The sequence below is a fragment of the Planococcus citri genome, chromosome 5 (genome assembly GCF_950023065.1).
Source record: "Planococcus citri chromosome 5, ihPlaCitr1.1, whole genome shotgun sequence".
Taxonomy (NCBI): domain Eukaryota; kingdom Metazoa; phylum Arthropoda; class Insecta; order Hemiptera; family Pseudococcidae; genus Planococcus; species Planococcus citri.
In genome coordinates, this window is record NC_088681.1 from 49,387,605 (window position 1) to 49,412,133 (window position 24,529).

General features: G+C 36.5%; 2 protein-coding genes across 5 annotated transcripts in view; one reads left to right on the forward strand and one right to left on the reverse strand.

Moving 5' to 3' along the window:
• The window catches only part of LOC135847117 (hemicentin-1-like), a 577,043-nt gene that overhangs the window by 308,288 nt on the left and 244,226 nt on the right, over nt 1-24,529 (reverse strand). The window lies entirely within an intron of this gene.
• LOC135846790 (uncharacterized) lies at nt 18,939-20,661 on the forward strand. The gene is made up of 4 exons (XM_065366073.1): nt 18,939-19,809; nt 19,889-19,988; nt 20,231-20,335; nt 20,452-20,661. The coding sequence occupies exons 1-4, from the start codon at nt 18,962-18,964 to the stop codon at nt 20,659-20,661; spliced, it is 1,263 nt and encodes a 420-aa protein (XP_065222145.1). The 5' UTR covers nt 18,939-18,961.

Sequence of the window (24,529 nt, forward strand, 5' to 3'; positions counted from 1 at the left end):
TCACTGGCCTCTGATAATATTGATCCTGCCAACTTGAATGATATTAAAGAAAGAATTGAGTCACATAAAAAACATTATACCACCAAATCCTATCACCTCATACCATTCAAGCAGGTGTGAAGAAGTAATTTTAGCTAGGATGCGAATAGGCCACACCTCATTTACCCACAGCTCACTCTTCACAGAAAAATCTCTTGAAAAATGTCTATGTTGCAGTGTAAACATAACGATTCAACACATATAGGACTTATGTATTCTATACAAATCAAATGTTGAAAATATACCGGGAATAGGCTTCAAATATGAAGACTTGAAAGAAGATGATGAAGACCTATGCAAAAAATTATTCACTTTCTTGAAAATTTTCAACCTATTTAATGATATTTGAAACTTTTTTTCTTTAGTTGTTGTTAATTTGTTATATTTTCCCTTTACCATTTTATGTATTTCTTTATTAGTCTATGTTGATGATTTTGTTAATTAATTTAAAATTTTAAATCTATGTGTTCCAATGTATGTAATTACTGCGGATGCTAAAAGCCTAGATGTTGGGCATCTTCAAATGAATATTTTTCAGTTTCAGTTCAGTGCGGCCATTTCCATTTTTAAAATTAATCTTCATAATTTCATATTTTTCCTCTAGATTTCATTTTCTATTCACTTTTTCTAGTTCTCTTTGAAAATAAAAAAATTCTAACCAAAAAAAATGTGCAATTATACTTGTAAATAAAATGATACAGTGGAACCTCGATAACTTGAAACTCTTCAACTTGAAAACCTCTATTAGCCGAAGCAACCTCCATTCCCCTTGAAATCTCTGTAACACTCAATGTTAACTTTACTCAGATAAGTCGAAATTGACTACACAAACCAGTCGTAACTCGAAGCTTAAATTTTGCCGAAAATAGCGAGAAAGCCTCTACAAGTTGTACATTGTCAGGTGTTTACCTCTAAAACTCGAATATTTTAATTCATACTTTCATCTCTTATGCACTTACCTATCTCAGTATGTTGTAACTTGAAGCTAAACTTTTGCCCAAAAATAGTGAGAAAGCCTCTATAAGTTGTACGTTGTCTGGCGTTTACCTCTATAACTCAAATATTTCAATTCATACTTCTATATTTTATGCACTTACAGTATATCTCTCAATTCATTCATTTTGTAAAACCTCTATAACTTGAACACTCTCAAAATCTTACCTGCATAACTCAAAACTGATTATCTCAAAAACCTCTAATAAGCAGACTGAATGACCATTCCCCTTGGATTTTGAGTTATCAAAGTTCCACTGTACCATAATGTTTATCACATCATCTATAGATGAGATACACAACATAAATTTTTTTCAGAATATTTAGTATGGGTAAAGGCACTTCAAAAATGCTAAAAAATTGATTTCTCAAACGATTTGTCCCTAGTGATGGCCTGATGGGCCAATTTTGGTTGAAATTTTTTTCCCTCTCACTGTCAAGCCAAAGGATTAAGTTGGTCAATTTTTTTATGGATTGTAATTTCTATTGACAAATATTAAATTGTATAATTCATCATTCGGCTATTTTTGGAATCACCTTTTTTTACTCTCTATCATGAGACATTGACCAAATTTTTCTATAATTGGATAAATTACCTCATGATTTTGGGAGAATAATTTAATGATTTTGAACCAATCCATGATCTAGAACGAATTTTAGATAGGTAACTTTTTACAGCAATTTTGGGATTTTAAAAAAAGTTTTTGAATTTTGGTAAGATTTGTTGGACACGTGTGTATGATATTGGATTTGAAAACTTTGAAATTGAAATTGGTATTTTCTGCAATTAGTGATTTTGAGTTAGACTTCTGAATGATTTTTGGGTAAATTTTTTAAATCTGCATCACCTTTGTTTTTGACGACGAGATTTTCATTCCGCATTTATCTACTACTTTCTGAGGGTCGTACTTCGCTCTCTGCAAGTCATCTTCGTTGTCACCAAAAAACACCTGATCATCAGGGAATAGCAGTGTATTGACAAGGGTGTCATTGATGTCTGGCCCTCTTGGCTTGGTTTCTAGCCATTAAATTGTGTTGAAAGGCTCAGGTTTCCCCTACACATTCCGCGATGGTATCAAAATTTTCGCCCTACTACTCATGGATACAGATTTTTTCCCGAAAAAATACGTTTTTTGGCTATACTGTCCAAGGAAGGTGGGTTGAGGGGTGAAAATTCCACTCGAAATTTTTTTTCGCAGGATCCATCATAGTTTTCCAAATCTGGGAACGGCCATTTCTCCTATTTTACCTGGGAATACCCTTTGAAGCCATTCATTAGTGAAACGGCTTCTAAAAATCATCTCATTCAACTCACCACCTCCACGCACCTAATAGGAAAATACAGTTCGCATTTACAATCGTGAAACAGGCGGCTCAAAATAACGCAAACTCAGCAATTAAGCTCAGCAACAAAAAAGAAATCCAGTCCACCCTGCAGCCAGCCTATTGGTAACCCGTTCGCCAACCCTTTGCGAAAAACCAACCGCATTTTATCCATAAACAACTCGCGGCTCGATTTATCCATCTCGCTTTGCCGCGCCAAATACTAGTATACGAGGAAGATAACGACAACGAAGAGCGAGAAGAAAGACCAAAAACAAAGAGAAATAACCGAGGAATAATAATAAAAATTGAACTTCGCCGCGATGACGGCGATGCCGCGTTCGCAATTTTATCAAAGGTAACCAACTAGAAACCAAAACCGAAAAGTAACGAAAAACTGCTGAAATGTACCAAATGTAAATTAAAAGTTAAGTAAACATCTATTCTTATGAGAAAAAGTACGCGGGCAAGAATTTCGCGTAAAACAAAAGACCTCGAAGAAGATGAAGAAAGTTATCTAACGATGCAAATAAATTTAGATTCTGAAAGAGATTGAAAGAAGTTTTTTATTCGCAAATGAATTCGTGATTTGCAAAACCAGAAAAGAAAAGCAAGAATTTAATTAAGAAAAATTTTTGATAGGAAAAAAACAAAGAAAGAGAGAAGTACGAGTAAGAAGCACGACGACGACGACGACGAGTCGAATGAATGAATGAAACAAACAACCATAAGACGCAGCAGTAACTATGCCAGCGCAGTGAGAATAATGCATCTGAAATATTTTAATTTTGATCATTCCTCTTATAATCTTATTCTTCTTTAGCTTACCTACCTAGTTTTTTTCTTTACATATTTCCGCGTGGGCAAAAAATGTCTTCATCGGTACGCTGCGCTATGCTTCCACGTGCCAAATGACTGAAATTTTCTTTGTTTTGCTGGAATGTTTTCCGGAAGATAATTTTTCATCGGAGTGTTTGGATTCTTTGCCTAATGCCAATGCGAATCCTAATCATCTTCTGGAAATACGTCATCAATACCAAATTTGACTGCAGGGATCAAAGTAGGTAAGCTCTAGAAAGAGTACCTAAGTGAAGTTTTTGAAATTTAACTTGCAAAAATTACAGTTTTTCGATCAATTTTTTCCAAATTTTTCAAACACCTCAGAATTCAAATGGAGCCTCGTTGGAAGGTAGACGGAAAAATTGATGGTAAAATCCGTTATTTTCAATTACCTAAAAATGTATTGGAAGAAGCAGTTTTGCTGAAATTTTCACCGAAAGTCTGATTTATAAATTGGAAAGGAAGTTAATATGATGAAAATTCCTCGAGCAAAATGAAAGAAAGCAATAATTCGTCTATCTGGTATCTACATAAATAGCAATGACAACGACGACGATACATGGAATACAAAAAAGCACAATCACGAGCCATACATGACTTCTTTCTAATTTAGATTTGTCGTCGTATATTTCATACTATTTCTCTTCTCTGTGATAACCTCGTCCTCTTTATTCTTTTCTTCTACTACTTCTACATACGTAGATAACTGCCATTCTTGGCCCACGTACTTGTACTTGGTATTTGCGTACCCAACGTACCCAGTGTGCAAAAGCTTCTTACAGTATGTGATCCTTGTCGAAGATAGCTGTTCCAGTTTCTGTATTCGTACATAAAATACCGTACCTTTCAATTTACGTATTCGCCTTTTCCCCATCTTTTCATCGCATATTCGAAGAATATGACAACCGAAGACTTTCCAGCATCGAATCACCTATCAAAATAGCGACCTTTTTTTCTTTCGAAACAGTTGTAGTAGGTACATTCAGGTTTGGGATTTCTTTCTTATCTTATATCACAGGTTCACTTCACGATTTTGGTACAGAGTTTTCGATTCATTTAATAATTTTATTTCAGATTAGTTATAAACTTGGATGATTGAAAGAAAGAAGAAAAAATAGTGTCTGAGTAAATGAATCTTACGTACAAGGGAACCTTCAAATTGAACGAAACCAAGCTGAATCGAAAGAGTATGTTCTGAAACTCTCGTAATCAAAATTTCACATCATGTAATCCAGTTTTGGTTTTTCGAAGAGTTTTAGAAAAGTAGAAAAATTCAAGAACCGAATTCCCAGGGCGATTTTTTCAACTTTTTCATCAAACGTAAACTTTACTGAGCAAGGTAAACCAATATGAATGATTTCTTCAATTCAACTCCAACACATCAACAACAGCTATGTTTCAATTTTGAGCCATTCTAGAGCCTCCAGCAATTTTTCGATTTTTTCCACAAACTTTAAATCAATTTGAAAAAGCCAAAAATTAATTTTAGCTTTGGTTACCCTCTCATCTGACGATGCACGACTTCCAGCAGAACACTTTTTTTCAAAATGCTTCAATTTGAAGGACAAGAGATTTTAAATTTATTTACGCTATTTTTTGGGAACCAAATGCATTGGATTTCGAAAACGAAAAAATTATGAACAACACAAAAAGACGAAAATAAATGTTAAATTATCATGTTTTATCAAAGAGATGAAATTTGGCCAAAAAACACGACTTGGCAGTTTTGAAAAATCAGGACTTTTTGAACACAAAAGAAAAAAATCAATACTTTTCAAATGTTTCGGCAAAAAGTTAGAAATTTCTGGGAAATTTGGGTGAAAATTAGAACTTTCCAGACAACTTTAGCAAAAATAGGGCTTCTTTACAATTTTGACAACTAAACTGGAATTTATTTTGCAATTTTGGCAAAAAAAAACAGGGTAGGAGGTAGGATCTCTTTTGGAACGTAATCTTCAAAAAAAAAAAAAAAACAGGCAGTACCTTTTAAGCGATTTTTTCAACAAAAAAAAATTTGAAGTATCGGCAAAAAAAGCAGAAATTCCTTAACAAATTTGGCAAAAAATGTGATTTTTTGAAACTTTGATAAAAATGGGACTTTTTGAAGATTTGGACTTGGTAAAAACAAGACCTTTTTTGCCAATTTCTAAGGAAAATGGATATTTTTTACAATTTTAAGAAAAATAACAACTTTTGACAAATTTTGATAAAAAGTGGAACCTTTTGGAAATTCTGCCAAAAATTGTACTTTTTGATAATTTCGTTTAAAAACACCGGCTTCATGACAATTTGTCAAAAAGCTGTCTTGGAGGCTATTTCAAATAACAAAAATGGTAAAAAATTAAAAAAATATTTTTTTTGTAATTCTGGTAAAATTTAAGAGCTTTTGATGATAGTGGCAGAAAATGAGACTTTTTGAAACTTTCGACAAACATGAGACTTTCAGACAATTTTGACAAATTCGATTATAAAAAAACTCTTTACTGCAACAAAGGCCAGAGGCAAGGCAGGTAAAAAGGTTATAGTTGAGTCAAAAGTCTACTGGAGTGAAGAAATTTGAATAGGTTATAGTCTCTGGGTCATCAAGTAGAACGTCTGGTAAGGTAGTTAGTAGTTTGAACTTATTTCTCAATTCCCGATATTTCGGACAGTCTATTAATATGTGCTGGATGGTGATTTGGACAGAACATAAGGTACATAATGGAGGAGGTTTTTTCCAAGGAGATAGGCATGCGTAAGTTTTGAGTGACCAATACACATTTTACACAGAACTGATTCCTCTTGGTGGATGATATGGTAGGAGGTAGACCACAATTTGACTGAAGGTTTGATAGATCTCAGTTTATTAGATGTGTTGATACAATTCCAATTATTGGACCATTCTTGAGTATAACTGGTTTTTCACCACCGTTTTGAAGTTAACACTATGGACTGGTACGTTTGGTACTGATTGAAATTAAGGCTGCTTCTTTTGTCATTTTGTAAACTGATTCGTTCCATTCAATGCCTTTGTGTCTAGGAATCCATGCCAGTGTAACATGACCAATAGGGAATGAGGTCAATAAGAGATTATTTCTTTGGAAAGTGGATGTTGAGAATGATGATGTGGATCCAATAGACAGTGAAGCACGCTAGCTGAATCAGTAAGAATGAGAGATTTATTTGGCATGCTTGAAGTTTGTTGAACCGCTAACTTGATTGCAAATAATTCAGCAGAGAGAATAGAGTAGAATGTTGGTAGTGAATAACAAATAACATCATAGTTATCACTGAGCACTGCACATTCAACAAATCAGCCATATTTTGATCCATCTGTGAATATTTTGACACAATTATTTTGGTAATTATGTATTTTTCAACAGTTTTGGTTAAAAAGATTATCTGTGACAATTTTGGCAAAAATATAAATTTCTTGGAAATTTTACCTGAACGCAGAAGAACTCTCTGTTTGACAATCTGGGCAAAAAAAAAAGATTTTTTACTATTTTTTGTAAAAAAAAAAACCGAGACTTTCACAGCAATTTTGACTAATACCTGAACCTTCTAGGCCATTTTGTGCAAAACATATAGTTCTTTAACAATCAATGCAAAAATCAAAATTTCTTAAAAGTTTTAAACAGTATTCTTGGAAATTTTGACAAAACATCAGGATAACAGGACACATGAGCATAAAAGCAGAGCAAATCAAAAATTCACTTTTGAACTAGTACTCCTAGAATTAGATGCCCATGTCCAATAGCAATAAGCATTACTGACCATAGCTATTATAAAGTCCTATAGTTCATTTTTTGCCTTTTCAGAGTGATTTGAAGTTTCTTGAGAAAATCAAGAAATAGATAAAAAGCAGCAGAATGGCTCAAAACCAGTAGTTGTTGATGTCAGGAGTATGAATAAGTATTGGAGGTATTATTCAGATTGGTTCATTTAGCTAAAAAAATTCAAGCTTCATGAAAAATTTTCACAAACGCTTTTGAAATGGACTTAAAAAAAATTTTTAACGAGTCTCGTTTAGTCAGCCGTGGCGTGTACATGTATGCTCGTTCGTATCGTGTCGTGTTGCTTATCTCCTACGTTGCTATCACGTATTGTTTGTGTAAAGTGTATACATTGCAATCACCTCGTTATCGTCGTGATTTTTCCTGCATCTCGCTTATATGCCGACCATTGAGGAGCTGACCTCTTCCCTCAGCAAACTAGAGGAGGAGATCAAGTTGCTCAGAAGCGAAAATGCCGATCTGAAGAAAAAACTCGGCATCAGGCAATTTATAAAGTCTCAAAATGACTCATCTCAATCTACAGAAGAGAATCGAATGGAGACTCAACAGAGCAAACTGGCCAAAAAACCTCCTCCTTTTTTCGTTACTGGAGTTAAATCAATCGCAGCCTTCAACGAAATGTTGTCCTTAAACAATATTATTCCTTATGAAATGAAATCTCTCGTAAACGGTGAACTAAAAATCTCACTCAGCAGTTCCGAAGACTATCGCAAGTGCCGAAAATTACTAGGCGATATTCAACCTGCTGTCTCAAAAACAGTGGGTGCAATCAAATATTACACTTACAGACTACCTGAGGATAAACCATACTCAGTGTTCATTCGTGGCTTACACCACTCAACCTCACCAGAAGACATCGCATCCGAACTCGAGTCACTTTGCCACTTTGCTGTCAATATAATCAACGTGCATATTAAAAAGCGTGTCGACGAAAAGCCGGTTACGATTAAATTACCCTTGTTCAAAGTGGACCTCAAAGTACAAGAAAACAATCGTGACATCTTTGAGGTGAACAAACTCTGCTCATGTCGTGTAAGCGTTGAAACTCCACGTAAAAATAACATCCTACCTCAATGTAAGAGATGCCAAGAGTATGGGCACTCGGGCAATTATTGCACCAGAACGCCGGTATGTGTCAAATGTGGAGAGAAACACCTCGCCAAAGACTGTAAGCTGCCCAAAGCCAGTCCTCCAAAATGTGCTAACTGTAAAGCTGACCATACAGCAAATTACAAGGGCTGTCCTTATTATCAGGCAAAAATTCTGCCTACAAAAAAGCCCCTCTCAGCTGTGGAAAGACTCCGTGAAAATCAAACTGCCCCTACAACATCCACCGTAGGCAACCAGACTACCTCCTATGCTAACATTACCGCAGCACACTCAAATGCGAACGTCATACCCCTGATGACTCAGGCTCCTAATACTCATGTCGACAATTCCAGTGTTGGTGACTCTGGAAAAATCCTGGAAATTCTGACTCGTATGGAAGAATCTCTAAAAAGTGCCAATGAAAAAATCCAAAGATTGGAAAATCGTGTTGCAGACATTGAAAGCTTTGGCAATGATTCTCCGAGCCCCGCGAGGAAAAACAGAAAGAAAAAATGACCCTGGCCAGCGGATTCAAAGTCATGTGCTGGAACGCCAATGGTCTTGCTTCTCGGAAGGACGAATTAGCATCCTTTTTGCACCTTAATGACATTGATATTGCTCTAATATCTGAAACTCACTGGACCACTTACTCCAGTCGGCCAAAAATACCTAATTACTCAGTCTATCTTGCCAACCATCCCAGCTCTGTTGCAAGAGGTGGTTCTGCAGTCTTCATTAAGAATGTTCTATCTCACACAGATGTTGGTGCCTATGTTACAGAGGGTATTCAAGCATCCATAATTGCTCTGCAGGTCTCCAACGAGACTGTTCATATCAGTAGTGTGTATCTTCCTCCCCGCTACCCTCCTACAGTGTTGCAATTCGTCGATCTCTTCCATCAGCTAGGTGAAAAGTGGATAATCGGCGGTGACTTCAATGCAAAACACCCAGATTGGGGCTCTCGCCTTTTCTCTCCTCGAGGCAGAGTTCTTCAGAAGGCATACACTCGTTTCAACGCTTTCCCAATCTCAGCAGGTGCTCCTACATACTGGCCAGCTGATCGTGAAAAGCTCCCAGATGTGATAGACTTTTTCATCGCAAGAAACTTACCTCAACACAACATTAAGGTCGAATGCATTGAAGATTTAAGCTCTGACCACCTACCAGTTGTTGCAGCAGTGGTCAGTACTCCTGTTTGTGCAGCTAGACGCAGCCCACTGGTCAATAAATCCACAAATTGGGACCAGTATCGCGACTACATAGACAAGAATGTTAATTTAAGAGATTGGCCAAACTCAAAGCGCGAGCTGAATGAGCAGGTTGAACGCTTTACTCAGACCCTGCTTGATGGTGTGAGCCAGTGCACCAGTTATTCAAAGCCTAGCCAGCCTAGGGTTGATTATCCTAAATTTATCCGTGACCTAGTGCGTAATCGCAGGAAAGCAAGGAAGACATGGCAGTCAAATCGCACAGCAACCAACAAAACTCACTTCAATCGCTTATGCAAAGAAGTCAAGCTTGCCCTCCAGGAATGGAGAAACCATACCTTCACCACATACCTAGTGTCTCTGGCTCCTACCAAGGAAGCGGGCTACTCACTATACAAAGCAGCTAAAAACATTCGGAGGCCCATACAGTACAACTCTCCTCTGAAAAACACAGATGGATCATGGGCCCGAAGTGACCTAGACAAGGCAAACTTATTTGCTCGCCATTTTGAGAGCTCCTTCAAGGACAACAACATTGCAACTGCGGTACAACCTGCTCTGAACTCATCTGATGCAGGCACCATAAAACCAACCTCGCCTTTAGAAGTAGCCAACTTGATTGATAAAATCAAACTTCGCAAATCCGCTGGTCCAGATAATGTTGTACCTAGAATGATCAAAGAGTTTCCGCGCCGAGGCATTATCTACCTTGCTGGCCTATTTAATGCTGTAATGCGTCTTCGCTATGTTCCCTTGGCATGGAAAAAAGCCAAAATGATTGTCATTTTAAAACCTGGTAAACCCCCCGAGGACCCTAGCTCATACAGACCTATTTCACTGCTCCCAATAATGTCAAAATTACTTGAAAAAGTAATACTGCACAGAATGACTCCAACCATTGAAGAAAATCACCTGATACCAGACGCTCAATTTGGATTCCGGCCCAAACACTCAACTATTGAACAAATCCATCGTGTTGTTCACATTGTGACCCAAGCACTGGAGAACAAGGAGTTTGCTCCAGCTGTATTTCTCGATGTAAGCAGTGCCTTTGATAGAGTGTGGCATGAGGGGCTCATTCACAAGCTCCAGGAAATCTTTCCTCCATGCCTATGTAGGTTGCTGCAATCCTACTTGAGTGATCGCACCTTCAGTGTTCATATTGGTCAGTCGGCATCGCCATACACCTGTATAGAAGCTGGTGTTCCTCAGGGTAGCGTCCTGGGGCCTATTCTATTCATACTATTTACCAGAGACTTCCCTGGAAAGTACCTATTTGCTGATGACTCCTGTGTGGTTGAAACGGACAGAGATTACAACTTGGCTGTTGCCAAACTCCAGGCCAAGGTGGATGGCATTGCTGAATGGGCTCAAAATTGGAAAATTAAGCTGAACGAAGTCAAGTCTGTTAGAGTGGATTTTGCTCTGCGGAAGCATAGCTACTGCCCCACAACTATTGAAGGTAACCCAGTTCCTCTCTCCTCTAGTGCGAGGTACCTAGGACTACATCTTGACTCCAAGCTAAACTGGCAGGAACATGTTCGAAAAAAGCGAACCCAACTAAACCTACTTCTAAAGAACTTCCAGTGGCTCATTGGCAGGCGCTCCCCAGTGAGCCTGGCCAATAAGAAACTCATCTACACATCTACGTTCCTACCTATGTGGACTTATGGATGCGAAATCTGGGGTACTACAAAGAAGTCCAACAGACTAGTCATTGAAAGATTCCAGAACAGAATTATGAGAGAAATTACAAGTGCCCCATGGTACATTGCAAACGAGGATCTTCGTAGAGACCTTCGCCTGGACCCTGTGGACAGAGTCATAGAAAGGAAATCCGAGGCATATTCCAGACGGCTGCATAACCACCCCAACATAGAGGCCATTGTCCTGCTCGATGTTGCAGAGAACACCCGTCGCCTTAAAAGGCAACATATCTTGGACATGTGATGTTATTTATAAAAATTTTTCTGTGATTAATTCGTTGAAAACTTATATGTATTGGCGCGAGCCAGATAATATAATAAACGATTTGAAAAAAAAAAAAAAAAAAAAATATTCAAAAATTCGCTAAAAATTTCCAAACAAACTCAAAGACCTGAAATTTTGGAGCATCAGAGAGCGTCTGTTCAAAAAGTCTTTGGAAAAATATTCCGAAAAATTTCAATCCTTGTTCGAGAAGGGAAGGATGGTAGGAGATGGGGTGGGAAAAGTTGAATTTATTTTTCAACTTCTCTTTTGGTAGACAATCAGACATCTTTTTTTGTTTTTCTATACGTATAGCTCATCGATCCTGTTCAACTGATTTCAATGGAATTTCATTTTTTCTACTCCCATTGAAATGAGCAAGAGTACCCTTGGATCTTTCTCTACAATTTTTTTCTTCTAATTATGACATAATCATCGAATCATCTCACAATCTCACATATGTACATCATTCATAGCCATAGCCAAGATACTACACGTATAATAAGGAAATGGCGCCAAATTATGGCTAGTGTAGTATATTAGAGACCATACTCATGTTCGCGACCATGTACCTAATGCTTTATTATCCGCATATAGGATACGTTCAAAGGCCTTTACAGGTCAGCAGTTCGGTAAGTAATAATAGAGAGCGACGAACGAAACCCCAACGATGAGCTGGAGCAAGAGGCAGCACGTAGTACACTACGTAGCCATGGCTTGTGAGAAAAAAGGTACGAAATTCGTGCTTGTTTATGACACGATGAATTTACCGCATCTGAGTACGAAGAAAGTGCGGAGAAGGGGAGGCGAAACCTTCACAGCAAAGTTATACCTGGTAACTAGCGCAGCCTCTGTAATCATTGTAGTCGCACTCGACAAACAATCGCCACAATTTAGATATAATCTCGCCAACCAGGCAGCAACAAATAAAGTACATAGGCGAAAATTTTCTTCGCAACTTTTCACCAATAAGGCATCGCGTTGTGTACTTGTATTCTCACCTTCGTTTTATTTTTACTATAGACTCGAAGTCTTTAGTCACGATGTTTTTTTCCTTTATTCATACCAAATACTCGTATCAGTGTGATGGCGAAACATCATCGTCGTATTCGTATAATCGTAAAACAGCGTAAGAGAAATTTTCGGCGCAACTACTAGATTTTAATAAAAGAGGAAATGGGAAAACGAGCGTCCAAATTAAAATTTTACTCGAATCGTTGCTACTCTATCGTCGTCGTATACCTTCGTCCTTCACCTAGCGAATTGAAAGTTAACTTATACTAGGTACCCGCATTTCACTATCGTACTATATTATATATCGAATTATCACAACTTTAAAACCTCTGCGAGCTTCGTATCTTCTCACTCTATCAGCCTAAAATTCCGCACTTCTTGCCTTGCTCTCTGTGTTTAACGTAACGCCGCGCCAGAGTAGGTACCTAGTACCTACCTATACGATTCTATCTCTGCTGCTGCTTCTTCTTATTCTTCTTTAAAACTCGATCGTATAGAAATTTTCGAATTAGTTTATTTCCTACGGGTATGTATATAGTTTCATAGATTTAATACGATGACGACGCCGACGACGAAGACGACGAGCAGTTATGAAATTCGTACCGTGGGCTCAGACCGAGCGTAATATGAGCCCGGAAATTGTACGTGTTGGAGATGATTTTCCAACTTATGTTATACGCCTACACCTACACCTATCCTTGTACCTAGTTTCACACATACGTGAGTATTAGCGAAGCAATCCGCCACCACAGCATCCTGCTCATAAGATCCATTTGAAGGCTTAGTCTTTTTTTTTTCATCACTATCGGAAATCAGGAGCAATTTTTCATCACATTTTTTGGTGATTTCAATTTTTCTCAATTCGATAATGAAAAAATTAAGCTTACTGAAATTAGGTTTCTATCATTTTATTTACCCTTTCCCATACCCCCAGTTACAATCAGTGAAAAGGAAGGGAAGCCAAAATATGACAATGCACTGAATTCACAGATATGATGTCATCGGTAGTCGGCGCAAGGGTAGCTCTGAACTTTATTACCAGGACATTCATGAGTAGTCTGGCATGTGACGATAGGACCCCTCTCCCCCCTCCTCTCATCTCAAAATATGAAAGCAATCAGAAAAATTGAAATTTTTACTTTTTTTTACATCATAATCATTGGGTTTCGTCCATTTTCATTCGAAATACTGTTAAATATTTTATGACCTGTCTACATGATGAAAAGGTGAAACTTGTCTCCTTCCCCAGAAAATGAAAAAAGATGTATATTATTACATTTTTTTCTACCATATTTTAATCCTTGGATTTGGTCGATCTTCATCAGAAAAGCACTACCTACGTCAGACTTTTAAAAACTTGTAGAAAAAGGACAAATTTCTGAATTTTGACTTTGAGAAGCATTGAAGTGGACGTTTTGTAATGAAATTATGTCAAATTTTCACAGAAGACTTATTGACGTTCTGATATTTTGTAATGTAAGACTTGAAAACTTGGAAAAAATCGTCTAGAATCTCTATCAATGAGATTTCATTTTCAAGTTTAAAGCAAAAAAAAAACATACTTATCCATGACTTGAAACTATCTTTGCAGAGGAGATTTCACTGGCATTCTAAAAAAAAAATTCAACTTTGTGGATCTCTATCACCTATGTAGGTGGGGTGGTGAGCATTGTAGAGGGGACTGAGAAAAGGGTTTTGATGAAAAATTGTCACCTAATTACGAGTGTACCTACCTATGGGCATCAATTTTCATCTTTCTCGATATTCTTCAATGTTAGAGGTCTCATAAAAGAGGACCACCATCATGGAGGACAAAAGGGTGCTTTTCTTGAAAAAGCGGTTATCTAAAAGTACTCTGCTTAGAAATGAAACATTATCAAAAAATTTACAATAGATATGAATTTTTCATTTATTTGTTGATTTTTTTCAACTTTGAGGGGCTTTATAGGTAACCAACATGATTTGCAGACCGGGGAGAAGGTTTTTCTTGAAAAAGTGCTTATTCAGAAAAATTCTGCACATATGTAAATAAGTAATAGATTTTCAAAAGGAGGAGTATCGATAAGGCCATTTTTTGGCCCCAGACAGTTATCGACTGAACCACTCTTCAAATGTTGTAATGAATACCCCAAATACGAATCCGTGGTTAGTTAACCCAAAATGACCTTTTTTTGGGCTCCAGGGGTCCCCAAAGTTGCGAATAAAAAATAATTTTTGGAACCACTGAGTATTATATTCAAACACTTTTTCAACGTAAAATATCTGTTTGAACCCGTTAAACATTATACGAGGCAACTTTTCCATTTTCGACACTCGGTGGCAGAAATTGAGGGGTTTTAATTTTTGAAAAATTTTAAAACCTCCATTTTGAACCTACCCTTTTGAACCCCCCTAAAAAGCTTTTTACAGTTTATTAGTATCCAAAAAACCTCCATCCTACCAAATTTTTAGCTCAATAAAATTTTTCGCTGGTACTCAAAAATCCAAATTTCCAATTTTTTTGTAATTTGGATTTTTTAGGAACCCCTGGATCGCTGGAAACCTGCGATTTGCGCCAAACGTAACGTCTTGAGGCATATATTCAATTACCTAGGTGAAAAAGTTTAATTAAGCTCCCTGTATATTCGTAATTTTGAACCTTTTTTTTAGAGCCCGCCACTTTGGGCACCCCTGAAAAAGGCGATTATGCATATTTTTTCAAATAAATTGAAGGATTTACACTTGGAACACACTAGCAAGAGCTCGATACTTTTTCACTCGATTTTACCAGTAACTTTCTGAATTGGGCTTTTTTGGGCCAAATTCTGAGATTTTACTCTTCGAAAAAACGTTAAAATCACGTTTTCATGATTTCAACGAAGTAAAATCTCTCTCAGAATTTGGCCCAAAAAAGCCCAATTTAGAAAGTTACTGGTAAAATCGAGTAAAAAATTATCGAGCTCTTGCTAGTGTGTTCCAAATGAAAATTCTTCAATTTATTTGAAAAAATATGCATAATCGCCTTTTTCAGGGGTGCCCAAAGTGGGGGGCTCTAAAAAAAGGGTTCAAAATTACGAATATACAGGGAGCTTAATTAATCTTTTTCACCTAGGTAATTGAATATATGCCTCAAAACGTAACGTTTGGCGCAAATCGCAGGTTTCCAGCGATCCAGGGGTTCCTAAAAAATCCAAATCACAAAAAAATTGGAAATTTGGATTTTTGAGTACTGGCGAAAATTTTTATTGAGCTGAAAATTTGGTAGGATGGAGGTCTTTCAAATACTAATGAACTGTAAAAAGCTTTTTAGGGGGGTTCAAAGGGGTGGATTTAAAATGGTGGTTCCAAAATTTTCCAAAAATTAACCCCCTCCATTTCTGCCCCCGAGGGTCGAAAATGGAAAAATTGCCCCGTATAATGTTTAACGGGTTCAAGCAGATATTTTACGCTAAACAAGTTTTTGAAAGTAATACTCAGTGGTTCCAAAAATTCTTCTTTTATTCGCAACTTTGGGAACCCCTGGAGCCCAAAAAATGGTCGTTTTGGGTCAACTAACCACGGATTCGTATTTGAGGCATTTATATTACAACAATTTAAGAGTGGTTCAGTCGATAACTTTTTTTTATTTTGTATTCTAAACTAATACCCTAATTAATAGAGGCTATATTGGCCGTTGTAATTTTCAAGATAATAAAAAAAAAAAAAAAAGTCGATAACTGTCTGGGGCCAAAAAATGGCCTTATCGATACTCCTCCTTTTCTACAGGCATCAAATTTTTAATATTTTTTCATTTTTTCCAAATTCGAGGGGCTCCATGCAAGAGAGCCAAAATCATTTGAGCGTACAACAATGGTTTTTACTTGAAAGGGGAGTTATGTAGAAAAATACTAATGTGGAAATGAGATATTTTCATCAAATTTCCATAGGTAACTTCGATTTATTATGTTTTTTGTGATTTTTTCAACTTTGGGGAGCTCCTTACTAGGGTGCCAATATGGTTTGAAGGACCGGGGAAATTTTTTTCTTAAAAATGGGATTATTTAGAAACATTCTGGCGCAGAAACAAAGAATTTCCATGAATAGAACTTTTTTTGATTTTTCCCCACTTAGGGAGGCGAGCATTTGGAAAAAAAATGAGGAAGATTCGAAAAAGACGCAATATTGCCTAAAAATTGAATTTTTTTCTCGATTCTGGTACTTGAAGATTTGGCGATTTTTGAATAAGTATTTCAAGGTTCCCAAATGACTGTGGTCCGAATCTTTCCCGAGTCCGAATGCTCCCCAATCTCCTCCACGTATCAGTTGTTGGATAGCTTTCAAGCTTCAAAAACTTTTGAAATTGTCTCATCTATCAGGACTTTCTCTTTAGAACTTAAAAATTGAGAATACGCTACGTCAAAGACTTGATTTAAGTGCCTAATATTTTTCCAACGATTCCCTAGCTAGGTGCATTATGTGAAATTAATTACAGAATAGCAAGATTATCCGATGCAGTTCTGAGAAATATGAAAATTGAAAATAGGACGTCAATTAGGACTGTGGTCGAGCGACCATAATAAACAACAAAATGTATTATAGCAATTTCAGAATTTGGAAAATGACTTACTTTAGTTGAAAATAACCTACATACGTATAGTTGAAGGCGTGTTCGTCATAAATTATACGTTGGTAGTGCATTTCAATATTCAGATCGAAATAAATATCATGTGCATGTGACAAAATAACACCTGTATTTCAATTAATCACCTATATAGGTGTTGTTTATTAATATAACTCGTAGTCACACCTAACAATAAGACACATCCTCTAAAATTATTACTTACGTTTTCTTCATAATCATTGGTAGATATTTACTGAACATTCGATGTAAATAGTGGGAAACTATACTTAGATATTTAAATTTCTTCGAAATTGTTTTCTCAAAGTCACACTTGAGACATATCCTCTAATTATATAGGTATACTAATTACGTTTCCTCAACAGTCATTGGTTGATATCTACTGAACATTTGAAATAGGTACTTACCTAGACAGAGGATAATAACTATATAAGTACTAAGTAGGTACTTTCATTTCCTTGAAACTAGTTTCCTCCATTTCTGTCAGCTTGCCGAAGTAAGTCGTTAAAGTAAATTTTGTTTTCGTGTTGCCTGTTTCACTAAAATTAGATATCTATTTGTTTTGTTGGATATCAAAATAAAAGTTTTCTGATAAGAACTGAAAAAGATTCCACAGATAGAATTCGCCCACGAGTGAAACTTTTTTGGTAGGTACATTTTGATTATACAGTCACGCGAGTCATTCCATGCCTAATCAGCAAAAATTTGCACGAGGACTCATCACTTTTCATCATACTTGTATTTTGCATGTCAGTGGAGGTAATCAAATGATGATAAATGGCGCAAAAGAGAGGTTTCAAATTTGTTTTTTTTTTTTTTAATCATTTTTGTTTACCCTTTCATCAAATGCCCAAGTTTTAATCACTCGTCGAAAATTCGAAATTTCATCAAACATTTTTCAAATGAGACCAAAAATGCAGACATTTTAATTTCCTTCCAACATCATAAGAATGGAAGCAACGATGTTTACGAGGATTATTTCACCATTTCTAATTGATATGACATCGGAATTTTTTTGTTTCGAATTTTCATATGTAAATTATTATGACAAAATTTTAAAAGAAAAAACAATTTATACATATATGATTTATTCCCCTACTTTTTAAGAAAGAAAAAAAATTTATTCGTCTTTAGTATCAGAAAAATGATAAAGCATTTGAAGAGTGATATTCCAAAACTCGCTTTGTCCATTTTCACAACTTTTCAGGAGAGAGGAAAAACAGTTTCCCTTTAAACGGGTAAATTGGCTTTTTAGGCGAGTTAAGCACTTTATTTGGGTGAATTAATGATGTAGGAGTGTAGGTATACATTTCATCCACTAAATACTGCTGAAAAAAATTTCAATAAAAATGGACAAAGCGCCTTTTCGAACATTATTTTTTTTTTAAATTTTTAGTGAATTGGCTATTTAGGTGAGTTTAACACCTCATTTTGGTAGGTTGATGATGTAGGAATGTGAGTTAGTACTTCATTTACCAGGTACCACTGAAAACCCAACTTTGATAAAAATGGACAAAGCGAGTTTTGGAATATCACTCTTCATTTCAACATCATAAGAAAAATACATTTTTAAACATTTTTTACAGCCTCAATTTTGTATTTACTTACACACAAATCTGTAAGAACTATTTTCTCAAAAATATCAAAAAACATCATCGCAGTTTTTTGATATGGTTTTCTACATAAAAAGAGCTATTTTTGAGATTTTTTTCAGAATTTTCAATCCATGATTTCATAATTTTCTTTTACTAGCCAGTTTTTAAACTGGTTTTTTAACATCATCAGAAGTGGCAACATTGATTTTAGCAGCATGAGCAAATAGCCATTGCACTGTGGAAAATTTATTTTTCAATTTTGAATCGCAAAGTTGACTAAAACTACCGCCAGAGTCATTAATTGAACTTTTCATTTGACATTATATTTAAAAAATTTTAAAATACCCCTCCTGCTGGCAAAAATCGAGAAAATCTCTAGTTTGCGCCATTTCTCATCATTCGATGACCTCCACCGACATGCAAAATATTTTTAAAAAATTGATGACTCGTCGTGCCAATTTTGGCTGACCAACGTACTTTGTTCGCACAGTTTGTTCGATCACCTCATTCAACGTAAAAATGAAGATTTTATGCCAAGAATTTAAGAAAATCTGGAGACAAATGCTCGGAACTGAGAATATATTCGGTTTCAAGAGCACAGTCGCGAATCAACTCTATTTGCTGTATTGCTTCAGTGGTCACATTTATTTCACCGATAAGGTCCACAAACAAGTAAAATATATTTGGTGTGGTTTGGTTTCATGTCAGATTCTATTTTCGTACATATTTGGTTTATCGTATTTATGGTACGATGAAAAAAACGATCTCGTCAAGATGCTTTATACAGCGAATTCATTTGGCGCCATTCACATGGCCACGCTGGGATTTCCTCTTCTTTCGCATTTGTTTGGTGATCGTGTCCAAGCCATGATCAAATTCGTCGATAGCTTTTCAAACATCCAGTCAAGCTCCACTTTCGATCAAAATACTGTTCTAGAAGATGTGAAAAAGTATTTCTTGATTTTTACGACACCCTTAATCACATCAGCCTTGGTGTATATGTTTGGGTGCGTTCCGGATGTGGTATTATTCTTTGAGGAGGACAAAGTGAGAGACTATTTTTACTACCCATATCCACCTCCGATGGTTCAGAAATGCAGTAGCCTGACATCATTTATGATAATGGGTAGTGCTACATCGATGCTCTTTTTGCTAATGTTATTCGAATTTTATTCAGTTTTTGGTTTCATGCTGTATTGGAATATTATATGCTGTAATCAATTAATCGTCGTAAAGAATGAATTAAATGCTAGAACCGTCAGATTGAATGAATATTCGGATCATGAAGTTAAAAGCTTGAGAGAATGGAATGGGATTTTCAAACGTACACTGGAACGTAGTATCACAGGACTGCAATTGGCAACTCGGTAAACATTTTGCATTAATTCTTGCTGAAAAAATTAATCTGTGAGAGTTGATTTGAAATGATTTGCTTTGTTTGTTCAGCTTGACTAATGAGTTGAGGGAGTTTTTCGAGGCGATCGTCACCATAATTGCCATTACCGCTTTCGGATACGGCGTCGCTCTACTCTATTTTTGCTTTTCGGTAAGTTGAAAATTTAGCAATGGACTTGAAATTCTCAACCTTGAAATCCACTTTGAAAAGTGCAGAATCCTAACTTCGATGAAACCCGAACACCCCCCCCCCCCGAACACTGCAGGCACAAGTAGGTATAAAAGGACCTGCCTAAATTCTATCCAACAGATTATCCTCGGGTTCCACGAGGTTAATTTTTTGACAATTACGTACTCGTATTATGACTGAAAATACCGTCTTTGTGCATTCAGAATGATATGTCTTTGATGCTGAAGATGAAATGTCTAATGGGATACATGGAAAACTGCATTGTGGTATTTCTATTCTATTGGATCGGACAACGCGTGGACAACTCGGTAATTCTTGGTTTGTTTATGTACTTGCACGTGTTTGCTTGAGAACTGCTCGTTATGGTAGGTAGATACCTACTTTGTTCTCGCTAACTGATCTTGTTTCACCCATTTTTAACCAGATATCTGAAGTGTCGCTGGCAGTCTATTCTACTCCTTGGTATCGGTCGGTGAAAATGCGAAAAACTGTACACATATTGTTATGCCAAACACAATCGATGAAGAATTTTGCAATATCCAAAGTGCACGCGTTACTGCTGAATAATTTTTCGCGTTATTTGCACAGCCTACTTTCTTACACCAGCTCTCTGCATCGACTCGCCAATAAATGATTTCAATACCCGCACATTGAATACTTGAATGTCATAGGTACATGCCCACTTGGTAAAATAATGCGGATATTCGTGGCACAGCATTGGCTCAGCATTTGATGAACCGTATTCGCAAAGCAGATACCTAATTTTTTTACTCATTTTATTTGATTTTGCATCGAGCACACAAAGCACCCTTTGTATTTAATTATTTAATTTTTCACTTCTATATACGAATAATGTTTGATCATATTGGCAATTTTATCAAATAAATCGAGTTGTTAACATTTCTTTTAAAAAAATTGTGTTGAATTTGTTTCGCCACACTCCGCTATAAAGAAAGATGCATGTACTCACCTTATTTCGCGATGTTAGAATTACTTCCCTCCCACCCTCCAAGTCTTACCACGGTTTCCCTTCTGGGAAAAATTCATGCCGAAAGCCCTCACAAGTTCAAAAAAAAATTTCATAAAAAAAACACTTTATCCAAAAATTTTCCACTATTGTGTCAGAATTTCTTTGAATAGCCCCTTTTTCAAGAAAAAACTTCCACCAGTTCTGGAACTATGTTGGCCCCATTAGTATGAACTATGAAGGTCCCAAAGTTGAAACGGAGAGGGGGAGAAAATCATTATTTGTTAAGATGATATTCGTATGAGGGCTTCCATAAGCATGCTTACGATGTATATCAACCTTCCACTTTTTCCCCCATGCAAAAAAAAAAATGTCCTTTTTCACCAAGCAGGACTCAGGAGGGGAAATTGAAACAACTAAATAGTGCTTTTCTAATAGATAATGATAGGAATCGTATCAGTCAATTATACAACAGACGCTCAAAAATCATTGAGAATACTGGTGTTACAGAGATGGGCCTGTAGTTGTTTAAATTTTATTTTTCTCCTTTCTTGTGTACAGAGGTTACAATAACTGATTTCAAGCTGTCTGGAAATTTTCCCTGATCTATAGAGTCATTGTCGCTTGGTGGTGTAGTGGGTTGAGCCATGGCTTTCTGAACAAGGCTAGAGACACAGGTGTTAACGTGTAATGTATACATTGTAGCATATTTAACATCTATTACACGTTAAGCTCTGAGCACCAGAACAGCACAGAAATGCACGCAATCTGTTGCCAGTATCAAAAAGCTGTAACTGGTTGAGCAAGTATAGGTAGCGGTGATTACGGAACTCAGGATTGTAAAAACCCGGCTAGTGATGTATGAGCTACTTTGTAGATAATGTAGAAAGCAATGGGAAACTACTACGTGAAAGCTCAAAACAACGTCGATTCCCTAGAATAATCACAGTGGCAATAGGCATTCGCCTCACCCTGTTAGGGTACCACAAAAATGTGATTTCCAATGTCCTGTAAAGGACAAGGAACCACGACAACGACGATAGAGTCATTAAGAAGTCCAGGAATTATATGAGATATGTAGTGATCAGCTTATTTGATAAGGCCTACATCTAAACCATAACTATCTCTTGAGTTCAAATTTTTGAGACCTTGTATGACATTAGAGACTTCAGCTGCAGTAGCTGGTAACACAAACATTGAGGAATCCTTAGCTGGAATACGGGACAATGGGTCCAATGATTGAGAAGAATTAACTACCTTATTTGTAACTGTTGCAAAATGTTGGCTGAATAATTTTGCCATATCAGCTGAGTTGGTATATTTGGTGTTTTGGAATGTCATATGGTCAATGGTTTGTTTGAATGGTTGACATGAGTTTATTATCTTCCATGTAGTTTTGCAGATATTGTTTGAGACTGCAACTTTGTGAGAGTTTGATTCTATATTTGCCCAATTGATCAATTTTTTATATTCCTTTTTAAGGAGCTTGTATTCAATGTTTTCATCTTTAGACCCACCAAATTTCCAATTTGAGTAAGCTTCTAATAGTCAATTTTTTAAAGTGCGTATTTGGGTTTGAATAACTATGAGGATAATGTAAGTGGTTAGGGTTATGATTTGTGTAAGTTTGAAGTGGGAAAGATAAGTTGTAGTAGTTCAAAAAAATATTTAAAAAATTAGAAAATCTTGAATTACCCCTATTTTTAGTGCATCCCAATTTTCAGATTCCAGAGAATGCAAAAATGTATCAAGGTTTGTTTTAGAGAACATATGTTTTTTTAAAGGAGGTTGTTTTGCTGTATTCACAGAATTTTGACCAGTTTCAAGGATAGGAATACACTATTGTGATCTGATATGTGGTATAACTACCCTGGAAGAAAACTCAGAATCCTTATTACAGATGAAATTATCAATACAATTTCCTAGCCTGGTGGGCTGATAACATGTGAGCTTCAGACCATATGTGAGGGCGCATATGAAAAGGGACCATACGACCAAAAGTAAAATTTCACAGGAGGGAGGTTTAAAGTTTTGCATAACTTCCCTTGTTTTAAGGTAAGATTACATATGGCTATTCCAACTTCAAAGGTTCTACATACTACCACACATTCATCCACCCCTTCCAATGACCTGTACCGGTTAAATCAGGCACTACAAAGTTGATACAGTGAGCAATTCAGTTAATATTATCAAGAATTTTAGAGTCTTCGCTTTGATAAAAATCGTTTGCGGCTAATTGTGGCAATGTTTTTCTGTTCAACTTATGTTTTTTATATAGTTTCAAAATAAAATTAGTTATAGTTATATATTAATAATACATTCTAAAAAAATATGTCAGGCGTACCTGAGGGTGATCAGTATATGGAGAGCATATTTAGGTGGAGAGAGGAAACTGAAATTGCTGATATTTCAATATGCTGCTCTACTGACAGCGCCTGAACATCATTACGTGAGTTATACACCAGATTACTGGAGTCTTGAATCAATATGCATGATCCGCCTGCTTTCAAACTATTTTGACAGTAAGTAGAAGCAACAGAGTAGCCATTAATGTACAGAGAACCTAGTTGGTTAGAATTCAGCCAATATTCTGTTGAACAGATCAGTTGACAGCTGGATTTTCTAAGGTAATCATTCAATAGGGCAATTTTATTTGAGAGTGATTGCACATTGAGAGTTGGGAGCTGCACAATTTGCTGGCTCGAATTTATAGAGTAGCCAGGGGCAATTGAAAATTTGGGGGATACGGAGCAATCGGAAGTGGGTTACCTGAATAATGGGAACTGTTTGTTTCGCCGCGGACGTTTCGCCGCGGACGTTTCGCCGCGGACATTTCACCGCGGACGTTTCGCCGCTGCCGAAAAAAGGTCATTTATGAAAAAGCGATCGTTTCGCCGCCACAGTGAAACATTACGTAATGATAAAAAATGAAATTATGTTTGATAAAATTATAAGTAGATATGTAATTCGAAAATTATTCACATTTATGACATTCGGGGATGAGCCCCAAACGATTTTTTTCAGGTTCTGGGTTTCGGAGCTTGGGCTTTTAATCAAAAATTTATTAGGTCTTGGGCTTGGATTGGGGCCCAGGAAACTTTGGGTTTGGGTTTCAGGGCTCAGTGTCCAGGGCTTGAATGAAGTGTTCAGGGCTATTCCGCAGTTTTCAGGGCTTGAAATTAAGGGGTTCCTTGGAAAAGGAGCCTTAGTCATTTTTTTTTTTCATTTACAATTTTGAATGCATGAAAAATTATTTTTTATATTTATTTCATCATAATTCAGTGATATATTGAACTGTCTTCCATGAGAAAAAAAACGTAAAACGAATTGGAAAATGTTAGCTTGTAATAAAATTTTGCAAGTCCATTTGAACTTATAAAAATCAGTGAAAAAAATAAAAAATTGACCAAGGCTCCTTTTCCATGGAACCCCTCAATTTCAAGCCCTAAAAAGCCCCGGAAAGCCCTGAACACTTCATTCAAGCCCTGAACCCTGAAAGACCTGGACTACTGCCTTCATCACAGAACATCTTTTC

Coding starts and splice junctions, on each gene's coding strand:
- LOC135846790 (XM_065366073.1), top strand. CDS start 18,962: ATGAAGATTTTATGCCAAGAATTTAAGAAAATCTGGAGACAAATGCTC. Junction 19,989..20,230: donor TACTCTATTTTTGCTTTTCG/GTAAGTTGAAAA, acceptor TTGTGCATTCAG/AATGATATGTCTTTGATGCT. Junction 20,336..20,451: donor GACAACGCGTGGACAACTCG/GTAATTCTTGGT, acceptor ATTTTTAACCAG/ATATCTGAAGTGTCGCTGGC.